This window comes from Microcebus murinus, chromosome 7 (genome assembly GCF_040939455.1).
Source record: "Microcebus murinus isolate Inina chromosome 7, M.murinus_Inina_mat1.0, whole genome shotgun sequence".
In the NCBI taxonomy this organism is placed as follows: domain Eukaryota; kingdom Metazoa; phylum Chordata; class Mammalia; order Primates; family Cheirogaleidae; genus Microcebus; species Microcebus murinus.
Window position 1 is genome coordinate 1,542,227 of NC_134110.1, and position 11,614 is coordinate 1,553,840.

Consider the following 11,614-nt stretch of genomic DNA (forward strand, 5'->3'; position numbering starts at 1 on the left):
CTTTGTGCTCAGTGCTCTGCGTGCAGTGAGCCACCGTGTATTAGTCCAGGGCCACTGACACCACGCGGACTGGCCCCGGGGACCAGGCGCTGAGAGCCAGAGGGACGGGGTGGGGGCAGGCCGAGCGCACCCTGGAACTTGGGCAGAGCAGGTGCCGGCCAGGGCGAGTCGCGCTTGCAGTGGAGTCCTGAACGTCCTCTGTCCCCCCACCTCCTCCTCCACAGCTCTCTCCTTTGCCGGCACTTGCCGTCTTGCCATGACTCAAACCCCCAGTCTGCACAGACAGAGCGCTTTGGGGGACGGGGAGGAGGCACTGGGCGCGGGCTGCATCCCCTTATCTGGCCCTCCTTCCGCGCCAGCTCCTCACGGGGCCTGCCGCGAGAAGGCGCCTTCGCCAGTGCGACCCCAGTCAGACGTCAGCCGGCCGCGCTCGCGATGAGCCCCTGCGGCTGCCTCACTGTGCGTCTCCCTTCTGGGCTCCCAAAGATGTACATCCAGGCCTACAAGACCAGCAATCTGCGGATGAAGATCATCAAGAACGACTTCCCCGGCCACCCCCTGCACCTGGAGGGCGCCCTCACCCGCAGCACCCACTACCAGCAGTACCAGCCCGTTGTCACGCTGCGGAAGGGCTACACCATCCACTGGGACCACACGGCGCCCGCGGAGCTCGCCATCTGGCTCATCAACTTCAATAAGTGAGTGGCCGGCGCCCGGCCGGCCCCAAGTGGCTGGGGGCGGCGGTTCCGGCTGAGCTCCAAGTCCCGGCTTTGCCGCGCTCGGAAGCTCCGGCCAGCCCAGGCGACCCCGCAGGAGGGACCCGGAGGGCTGACACCATCCAGGCATGGAGAATCAGGCTGAGGCTGTGCACGGTGGCTCACGCCTGTCATCCTAGCACTCTGGGAGGCCAAGGCGGGAGGATTGCCAAAGGACAGGAGTTTGAAACCAGCCTGAGCAAGAGCGACACCCCGTCTCTACTAAAAATAGAAAGAAATTAATTGGCCAACTAAAAATATATAGAAAAAATTAGCCGGGCCTGGTGGCGCATGCCTGTAGTCCCAGCTACTCGGGAGGCTGAGGCAGGAGGATCACTTGACCCCAGGAGTTGAGGTTGCTGTGAGCTAGGCTGACGCCACGGCACTCACTCTAGCCTGGGCAACAGAGCAAGACTCTGCCTCCAAAAAGAAAAAAAAAGAATCAGGCTGAGCCCCCGCTGTGGGTCTGGGTGGCCTTGGGCAGGACACTTGACCTCTGGGGCCTCCTTTGGGACGGGAGGTGCCACCCGCAAGTGCGCAGAGAGGATGGGTGGGACGACGTGCGCCGTGTCCGCCCGGACCTGGATTGCCAGGCGCTCGCTAGACGCCAAGCCCCTGGGTGCTGCTGTCACCGTACGCTGAGGCTCTGCGGGCCTTGGTGGTCGGCCGAGGGCACCGACAGCCTCACGTGTCTGTGTGCGAGTGTTTCCTGCGCACACCGCTTGCCTGCCGTAGCGTCCCTGTGGGAAAGACGTTTATCAGACTCGGAAAATGAGACCCAAGGAGGTGAAACGGGCCCCCCAATCGCACTGGACCCGGGGGGCGCACCGAGGTCGCTCAGACCCTGCGCCCCTCACAGCCCGGCAACAGGGTGTCCTTTCCCCGCCAGTGTGGGCGTCCGGGCGCTCCTGTCTCACCAGGAGCCACCTGCTTTGCCTCTGCCCTTGCCCCTTGCACTCAGGCAGTTCCACAGCGGGATCTTCCCAAACGCCCCGTGCAGAAGTGGGTGCCGGCTGGCGGGGACTCCCCAGTCTCTCTCTGAGCCCGGAAGGCCTCATGGCCCCCGGGCCTGGACACCCTCGCCCGTGACCAGCTCTGCCTCTGCTCCCAGGGGCGACTGGATCCGCGTGGGGCTGTGCTACCCGCGGGGCACCACCTTCTCCGTCCTCTCGGACGTGCACAACCGCCTGCTGAAGCAGACGTCCAAGACGGGCACCTTCACCAGGACCCTGCAGATGGAGAAGCTGGAGCTCGGCCACCCCGGCAGGAGCCACTACTACTACTGGGACGAGGACTCGGGGTGAGCGGGTGCCCTGGGGATGGTGGCTTGGCCCCGGGGACCCCGAGAGCGGCCACCTAGCCGGTGCCGGTTAAGGCGGCAGTTTCCTCGGCCGGCTCGGGGCCCTGTGCTGTGGTGACATTTTAACGCTGCTAAGCTTCGGGACGGAGACAAACCACCTGTGACATGCGTATGGGGTTTAGGGCATGCGCCTGTTGCGGGGAAAAGGCGAGGGCAGCGATCTTGGAACCCAGAAAGCATGGACCATTATCCCAACCCCCACGGCACCCCGTGGGAGCAGAGGACTTCATCTCTGTGTTGGGGACGATGACGGTGACTGTGGCCGGCCACAGCTCACGGGCCCCTTGCCGGCGGTGCTGTTGGGGACAGAGCTCCCCGATACTGTCCCGGCTCTACCTCCCTGGCCCCCGAAGCCCAGGGCGTGGCTGGCCAGGGCACCCGTCTCCGTGGGCTCAGCCACACGCCCGCCCGGCCCACCCATCAAATCAGCCCTCGCCGCCCCGGACAGAGCGGACAAGGGACCGGGCCAAGGCCGGGAGCGTTTAGGGAAATCCCCCCCAATATGAAAACCAGAGGAGGAGCTGGGTCGCCCCACATGCCGGCGGGAAGTATCGTGATGAAAGAGCCAGACGTGAGGGAGGTGGCGTCCCCGTGACGCCGTGGCGCAGGTTTTCTCTTCTTTCTAGGATCATAGGAAATAGGATGCTCGGAGGAAGGGAATTTTTCAAGCGGAAACTGCAGCTAAGCAAGCTGAACCGCTCTGACCGAATCGTTTAAACATCTGTCATTTGTCCGCTCATCGCCTTGAGCAGGTTCTGCTGTGCGGTCCGGCCTCTTTGTTGGCGGCTGAGCTGTGCGCCGTGCCGGCCGGTCGGCAGGCCATGCTCGCAGCCGGTGGCACCTCGTGGGCGGGCTGGGTCGTAGGCTGCTGTCTGCTGCAGGGACGGGCGCCACGCTCAGGCTTGTTGCACTCTCGGGGCTGTTTTTGGTTCTTTCTGCCTTAAAAATTTGTCACTGTTTCTTTCTCGGCTGGAGCGCCCCTGCCTCGGTGGCTGCCGTCCTGTCTGCCACCGGCGGGGACGCCTGACGGCCAGCTTTCTGTCCTTAGGGCAGCATGAGAATGAGCAGCCAGAGGGTGGAACACACAGGCTCTGAGCCGTCTCTGGGCGTTTCCAGGTAGCAAAGCCCTGAGAGCTGAGCCTCCCGGCCGCCCCCTAAGCAGGGAGAATGGAGTCACGAATCCACGCGGCACTGAGGGTGGGCAGCCCCGAGACAGGGTCCGAGGGAGGCGGGCAGGCGTCTGTGCTGCTCTCACCCCTCCCGGGGCCGCACAGGTCAGCTGACGGTGACACGTCCGGTCGTAGGTCAGGGTGAGGGAGGGCGGCCGGATCCGTAAGACAAGGGGCGTGGGCGAGGTGGTCTGAGGCCCCTCCCGGTTCAGACAGTCGGCTGCGTCGCGGCAACAAGGAAACCCCAACGCTGTTAAGTCTCGTGCAGAAGCCCCGGGGCCGATCCCACTCTGCACGGCGGTGCCGGGTGGCTTTGACCCTGCTGGGAGCCTCCGGGGGAGCCGTGGCCGTGGGCAGCCCCAGCCGCTCTGAGGATCACAGGGCACAGAGCACAGGTGGGGTGTGCGCCACGCTCAGCCTGGGCGTGGGACCCTCCAGCAGTTTCTACTTCATGCAGGGACCACTTGTTGCAGGAAACACAAAGGTTTTTTTTTTTTTTTTTTTTTTTTGAGACAGAGTCTCACTCTGTCGCCCGGGCTAGAGTGAGTGCCGTGGCATCAGCCTTGCTCACAGCAACCTTAAACTGCTGGGCTCAAGCAATCCTCCTGCCTCAGCCTCCTGAGTAGCTGAGACTACAGGCATGCACCACCATGCCCGGCTAAATTTTTCTATATATATTATTTGGCCAATTAACTTCTTTCTATTTATAGTAGAGACGGTCTTGCTCTTGCTCAGGCTGGTCTCGAACTCCTGACCTTGAGCAATCCTCCCGCCTTGGCCTCCCAGTGTGCTAGGGTTACAGGCGTGAGCCAGCGCGTCTGGCCAAAACACACAGTTCTTGGCATGGGTGGCTTGAAACAGAGAGACACTCCAGGGAGCCCAGACACAGTGGCCGAGCCACTGAGGGAAGAAGCCGAGGGTCTTCGAGACGCACAAACGCAGCCAGGCCCCTGGGCTCTGGCGCTGAGCACGGCCAAGGCACGGGCGGCAGTGGGCTGCCGGCCCACCTCTCCCTTCTCTCTTTCTCCCCACGTGCCCACGTGTGCACACGCACGCCGTCTCTCCTGTCAGCTCTTGGCTGTGCGCTGCCGCCTGCCCCCCAGGCCCTCAGCAGGCACGTGGCATGGAGTGGCCGAGCCAGCCCCTCCACGCGGCCTTCCCGCCACGCACCTGCCCGGAGTCGACAGGACCCCGGGGCCTGCGGGAGGGAGACCCTTCTTGGTTACGGGGCAGCCAATCCGTGGCCCCTCCGTGGGTCCCACGTGTGCCCCACCGTGTGGCAGGCACTGGGGGTCACAGCAGCGTAGGGCGACCCCAGCACGTGGTCCGATGGGGCGTGGCTCCCAGAGAAGGCCTGTACGAGTTAGCCCACGTGGCGTCTACTCACGTGGCAGACGTGGGACTCGGCCTGACAGCATTTTTCTGGGCTAGAGGAACGGCGATGACGAATGGCAAGGTACTGCCGTGGTCTCCCATAGTCTGACTCCCGGGCCACCCTCAGCTTCCGTCACAGTAATCACCGCGAACACGTCACAAAACGACGTTTGCAATGAATCAGGGTTTGGAGAAAAGCGGGGTTGGGAAGGCGGAGAACATTTCCTCGCCAGGCACAACGAGGGGGACCCAGCCCCGCCACTTCCCGCTGCCGGGTCCCGGGCCCGTCACTGCCCGGCTCTGAGCACGGCTGCTCCCCCGGGAATCGGGATGGCCGCGGTGCCACTGGACAGGAGGGTCAGCGACAGGAAACGCCGCTTCCAGTGGGTGCCTGGTGCGGCGTGCAGCACGTGCTCAGAACGCAGTCGCTGCCATCGTCAGCTTTTCCCCAACGCGATTTTTAAAAATTTCTCCCACCGCACACAACCTCTGTCTCCCAGGCCTGTTGGGCCCCCCCGCTCAGCAAGGCCAAGCCACGGCGGATGCGTGGGTGGCGGGGGGAGGCGGGGAGGTCCAGACGCGGATGCTGAGACCCGCCACGCCCCCTCCCTCCCTCCCCCTGCGCAGGCTGCTGCTCCTGAAGCTGAGGGCCCAGAACGAGAGGGACAAGTTCGCCTTCTGCTCCGTGAAAGGCTGCGAGCGGATCAAGATCAAGGCCCTCCTCCCCAGGAACGCCGGCGTCAGCGACTGCACGGCCGCGGCCTACCCCCGCTTCGCAGAGAGGGCCACGGTGGACGTGCCCATGCCCCGGAAGCTCTCTGGTCCCCAGCTGGTGAGTGGCCGCCGCGGGCGCCTGCACCCCACGGGGCTGCTCGGCTCCACGCACCCCTCCTGAGACGGGGTGGGGGACGGAGGCTGCGGGGGCCGCCAGGCCTGACCCTGCCCATGTTCGTCCCCCCCAGAAGACCGGCGACCGCTTCCTGGAGGTGAAGATGGAGAGCTCCCGGCAGCACTTCTTCCACCTGCGCAGCGACGGCGCCTACATCGAGGTGAGAGCCGCGGCGGGGAGCGGCGGCTTTGGTCTCCCTGGACGGATCCGGTTTAAACCAGGAAGGCTTTTCTCCCCCAGTTCAGGGGCCTGGGGTCCAGGCGCTAGCGGGCCGATTCCTTCTGGAAACTGTCCCTGTGGCTCTCTGCGCCTGTCTCGGGACCTGGGGCCGGCCCCAAACCCCAGACGATCTCCCCCGAAACCTTCCACTTAATCACGTGCGCAGAGGCCTTGTTTCCAAGCAGGTTCCAGCCGGTGCATCTCTCCCCCGGGACCACGGTTTCCTGCCGCTGCAGGGGGCTCCAAGGACCCGAGCGGGGTCCTTGCTTGGAACGGCCGTGCAGCGGCCTCAGTCTGCCCCGGGGACCGCCCGGGCGGGCAACCTGGGGCTCCCCCTCACTGGGGTGCCTTGGCTGCGCAGGTGGACGGGCGGAGGTACCCCGGCACGGAAGATGGCATCCAGGTGGTGGTGGTCGACGGGCGCCAGGGCCACGTGCTGAGCCACACGAGCTTCCGGAACGCCGTCCTGCAGGGCATTCCGTGGCAGCTCTTCAACTACGTGGCGGCCATCCCCGACAAGTGAGTCCCTGTCTCCGCCCTGGAAATGGCCGGCGGCACAACAGACCCCCCCCCCCATCTGCTGGGCTCAGGCCCTCCCTGTCCCCGAGGCCTTCGTCTCGGACGGGCTGAGAACGCTCGGGGAGGGTCCGCAGCTGCCCGCGGGTCCCAGGCCGTGGCCTCCACGCCGGAGCCGGGCCGCTGAGGACGGAGGTCAGGCCCGGTGGCCCCCACGAGGGGGAAGGCTGCCCTGGCCCGCGTCCCTCCTGGCCGCATGCGCTCCCGGCATGACCTCATCCCTCCCACACCTTCCCATGATCCAAGCGCTGGTGGCTCCTGACACCTCCGGCCCAGATCTCTTTCCCGAGCGCCAGGCGTTCGGATCCCGCTGGGACTTGGAGAAAGACCCCTGACGTCTCACAGGGAGCCGAACGCCCAGCCTCTCTCTTCCAGCCCTGCCCACGCCAGCACCGAGGCCCCGGCCTGCTCGTGGGCCCCCCTCTTCCACTCGCCCCAACCTGAACCCACCTTCCATGCTGGCCGCTGGCGTGAACTTCTCAAACGTAGGGGCCGCCTGTGGCCCCTCCTGGGCCGTCTCTGGGGATCCCCCACCACCTGCAGGCCTAGCGCCCGCGTCACCTCCTCGGTGAGGCCTCTTCCCATCCAGCCAAAAGGCTCTGCCTCCGCTACAGCGCCACGCACAGCAGGCCTGGCGGACACGCCTGCCGCCCCACCCAGGGTGCCGCCTCCCTGACGCCGGGCCGCGTCTGCCCCACGCTTGCGTTTCTAGCTCAGGACCTGGCGGGTCCACGGCGTGGAGCTCGCAGCAGCCGCGACCTGGCGGGAAGTCTAAGTGCTTAACGTGGTGCTGCCACGTAGCAGGTGCTCAGTAAACACTCACTGAACGACGACAAACGCACTTCCCAGGTGCTGCCTCCGTGCTGGGCGCGGGGTGGGCAGGCCGCCCTCACCTCGCAGGGGTGCGGCTCTGGGGAGCGGCTTGTTTTGCTCACCCACGGCTACCCGCCCCCCACCCCCAGAGGCTCCTGTGGCATCATGATCCCGTGTGCAGACTCACGCAAAAGGACGAGCTTTATAATTTTGGAAAGATACGTCTGTCCTCTGGCGATCAGTAGTTGTCCCGCCATTTTTGGCCGGGGACTTTCTCTGGAAGAGAAACAGGCCGCAGAAGCTTGGAATGAGAACCTAGAGCTGGGCCGCTGTGGTGGGAACAGCGCGGGAGGCTCCGTTCAGCCCGCGCCGCAGCCCCCACGCCCTCCTGGGGGCCCTCGGGGCAGCCAGGCGTGGGCTGCGCTGGGTACAGGACAGGAATTGGCACGGAGGGCAGCTTCCTGGGGCTGCCTCTGCCCCGCCCCCCGTGGGAGAGCCCTGCCGGCTGGTGCAGGGGCCCGGAGGATCGTATACTGGGGGGAGAGGGGGCGCCTGGCGTGGCAGGCAGGCCGTGGTGGCACATGCGGCTCGTGTCTCTGTGCCACGGCCATGAGCTCACCCAGAGCCTGTCTAAAAGGCGTGGCCCGTGCTCGGGTCCACCCGGCAGGAGGCTAAGCTCCGCCCAGGGGCCGGCGGCTTCCTTCTGAAACAGGATGAGGGAGAAATATCACCCCGGGGAACAGAGGCAGAAGCCGAGTCGAGGACGTGTCCCTCGGGCCTCCTCCCTCGGCAGCCTCCCCCCTATCCTGATGGTGTGCAAGCCTTCGCCCTCCTAGAGCTTTTCTGCAGCTCCCAGTGGGGCGAGGATGGGCGTGAGGCCGGGCTCCAGAGCCCCGGGCGGTTTGCCACGCCCGGACGGTGGCCTGTGGTCGCGGCAGCTCACCGGGGATGCAAGCTGGAGGCGCCCCAGCCTCCGCGCCGATCTGCTTCCCGAGTGGGCGCTCACTTCTGCCGTCGGGCCAGCCCGCTGCGCCCGCACAGCGAGGCCGTGTTCCCAGACGGCAGACCGAACACACGCGTCGCCCAAGGCGGGGCAGACGCTGCTGGCTCCCAAGCGTGTCTTTTGCAAGTCAGGCCTTCAGGCTGGACACACGCTGCTCTCACCTCTGCCTCCCCGGGACAGTCCGCTTGGTGGGTCCTCCTAGGCCTCTGTAACTCTTTGCCTCTGTCTCCCCTCTTGCCAAACGGAGGCCGTGAGCCTGTCCTGCCTGACCTGGGGGAGGGGTGACACGAACGCAGGAGGCTGGCCTGAGCATGTGGCAGCTCCAGGGAGGTGTCAAACCCGGCCAGTCCCGCCTCGGCTCGAGGGGGCCGGCTCCGGGCTGCGCAGAGAGGAAACCCGGGCTCCGGGAGAACCTAGCGCGGGGCGGCTGGCCCGTGGCGTGTGCGCGGTGCCCTGGAGACCTTGCCCAGCGCAGATGCCACGTGGAAGTTCTGCCGCGGGTCCAGTCTGGGGTCGTGGGGGTTCCCACGTGACGCCAGTGCGGCTGGTCCCCGAGGTGCCAGTGCCAAGAGGGGCTCCTGGGAGGCTCCGTGGTTGGACAGATGCTCCCGCCCGTCCCCCTCGCTGCCTCCCCCGCCCCGTGCCGCTCCTGTGGGTGGCTTCCCCGTCGTCAGCCTGTCCTGCCCAACGGGGCTGAGAACACCCGCACGAGGAGACGCACGCCGCAGTCCCCGTAGGAGCGTGGTCCTGGTGCAGGTGCCGGCCCGGATGGCGTGCCCTGCCACGTACCCCGTCCTGCCCGGGGACAGACGTGTCAGGCAGTCAGCCGAGTCCGGGCCTGGCCAGCTGCGTGGGCGGGTGCTCGGGATACACGTTGCCACACAGGACGAGCCCGCCAGCTCCGCCCAGGGGGAGGCTGCCCTTTCCTGGATGCCTGGCAGCCCCCGGGCACGGCCAGCCCAGCCCAGCCCCTCCCCAGGCCCCAGTCTGCTCGCTCGCTCCGGCCGTCTCACCCGCCCCTCTCCCGCAGCTCCATTGTTCTCGTGGTGTCCAAGGGAAGATACGTCTCCAGGGGCCCGTGGACCCGCGTGCTGGAAAGGCTGGGGGCGGACAAGGGCGTCAAGCTGAAAGGTGAGCGGGGCGGGGACGGGGCTCACACTGCCCCCAAGCTGAGGAAGGCACAGGCCAGGCACGGAGGCCGCGGTCCCTTGCTGGGTCCCTGCCCTGCGTCCCACCAAGCCGGGTCCCGTCCCTTGCTCGGTCCCTGCCCTGCGTCCCACCAAGCCAGGTCCCGTCCCTTCCTTGGTCCCTGCCCTGCGTCCCACCAAGCCGGGTCCCGTCCCTTGCTCGGTCCCTGCCCTGCGTCCCACCAAGCCGGGTCCCGTCCCTTGCTGGGTCCCTGCCCTGCGTCCCACCAAGCCGGGTCCCGTCCCTTGCTCGGTCCCTGCCCTGCGTCCCACCAAGCCGGGTCCCGTCCCTTGCTCGGTCCCTGCCCTGCGTCCCACCAAGCCGGGTCCAGCCTCAGAGCTCTCAGCACAGCTCGAGATCCACCGGAACAGACAGGCCACATGCCACCTGTTTACTGCCCTGCATGGCAGCGGCTTCATTTCAATCTGCTCCAGACAATTGCTGGAGTCGTTTGCTCCTCTGCTCAGCAAGTGGGCTCTTTCCTCACCCGAGTGTCACCAGAGGCGTGGCTCTGTCTGACCCCTGCCAGGCCTTGCTCCCCACGTCCTCCTCCACATCCCAGCTGGCATCTGCCCTCTGCCGTGTGCAGACCCCGACTGGCTCCTCTGAGACGGGCGGAGGGGGAGAATGCAGCCCAGACAGCTCACCTGAGGCCGAGCCCAGCGCAGACTTGCTGGCCGTGCTGGAGGGCCCTGCCAGGACAGGAATGTCCCTGTGACGCGTGCTGTCCTCACAGACTAGATTCAGAGAGTCCTGGGGGAGGTGGTGAGGGCAGGAGAGCAGCCCGGCAGACGGCAGGGGTCACTGTGGCTGCTGTGTTGTGTTCAGCCGTCCCCCTGGCTGTTCAGCCGTCCCCCTGGCTGACACTCGCCATGCACTAACACCTGTGTGCCAGGTGCTGCTATTTCCGTGTCAGGTGAGGACTCCCAGAACTAGACAGTCAGGCCACCTGCTTACGGTCAGGATTTGGAGCCTGCTTTTCCCTGTGCAAAGCCGGGCTTCTTAGTCACTTCACCACCCTGACCGTGGAAAACTATGGGATGTCTATCCCAGGCAGCGACGGGAGCAAAGTCAGAAACAGTGAGAGCCCTGCAAAACCAGCGTGGGAGAACACCAGGAAGAGAAGCTTCTTTTCTAGTCCAGGCCTGGAATTATTCCGGGGCCTCTCTCTTGCCTTTTAAATTAAGACCCTGTTGCCAAAAGTCGGTGTATGTAAGGTGATCTAAGTCGAGTGGCACTTGCCCAGAGGTGACAAAAGTGTGCCGCCTGCCAGGCCGGGCTGTCCCTGCATCTAAAACACAGATTCCCACACCCCTGGGACGCTCGAGCTCTGCAAGGCGGAGGGGGCTCCCGAGGGGTTCCGGGGTCCAGAGTTCTAATCCGGGCTGCACTGAGTTTACCCCGAGGCCTTGGACAAGTTCCCCCACTTCTCAGAACCTCCTTCCAAGGCCACAGAGTGACAGAGCTGGGGAAGAGACAGACCTGGCAGAGCAGTGCCAGCGTTTGGCAGAGGGCAACACCAGGCTTCAGGGAGGGCAGGGACTCGCCAGTGGCCATAGTAGCTGCTCAAAGGCAAGTGGGTTCCTGGGGGTGTCCTCCCTCCCGTCCTGCTGTGTGTGGCTGGAGCCACACCTGCCCAAGGGGCTACACCTGCCCAGGGGGCCACACCTGCCCAGGCGAGAAGGGGAGCCTGGTGGGGGCGGGCAGCCGTTCTCGGAGGGGTTTTGCTCACATGACCCATCGTTGCTTTCCAGAGAAAATGGCTTTCGTGGGCTTCAAAGGCAGCTTCCGGCCCATCTGGGTGACTCTGGACACCGGGGACCACAAGGCCAAAATCTTCCAGGTCGTGCCCATCCCTGTGGTCAGGAAGAAGAGACTGTGAGGACAGCTGCCACCCCGCGCCCCCGTGGTGGACTGTGACAGCGACTTTGGTGGCAGCCCGGGGCAGGACGGCCGGTCCCCCAGCCCTGCCCAGCGGCTGCCTGGGAAGGCCGAGTGTCGGCCCCGACGGGCAAGGGGCGGACGTCGGGGACCCTGGTGCTGCCACCTGCCCCCACCCAAGTGTCTACCTGCAGCCCCGGGGGCGGCGTTGGCCCCTGCGGGGAGCCTCCTCTCCCTGCGGCCTCTCGGGTGCTTCTCCCACCTGTGCCTCTCTGGCAGGGCGTGCGGGGGCGACAGGCGGAGACCCGTGTCCCGCTGGCTACAGAGGTCCCCGGCCCGCTAGGATGTGGCCGGGAGGGCCGGCCGCTCACTGATCCCGTGGTCCCT

General features: G+C 65.9%; 1 protein-coding gene across 1 annotated transcript in view; it reads left to right on the forward strand.

The window, feature by feature from the left end:
- The window catches only part of CEMIP (cell migration inducing hyaluronidase 1), a 136,378-nt gene extending 125,141 nt beyond the window's left edge, over positions 1-11,237 (forward strand). The window contains exons 23-29 of the mRNA XM_076004696.1: positions 487-698; positions 1,867-2,055; positions 5,286-5,490; positions 5,621-5,707; positions 6,128-6,285; positions 9,189-9,289; positions 11,101-11,237. Of these exons, the coding sequence (XP_075860811.1) occupies positions 487-698; positions 1,867-2,055; positions 5,286-5,490; positions 5,621-5,707; positions 6,128-6,285; positions 9,189-9,289; positions 11,101-11,228 (1,080 nt within the window). The 3' untranslated portion in view covers positions 11,229-11,237. The remainder of the gene's footprint in view (positions 1-486; positions 699-1,866; positions 2,056-5,285; positions 5,491-5,620; positions 5,708-6,127; positions 6,286-9,188; positions 9,290-11,100) is intronic.
- Positions 11,238-11,614: the final 377 nt, after the last annotated feature.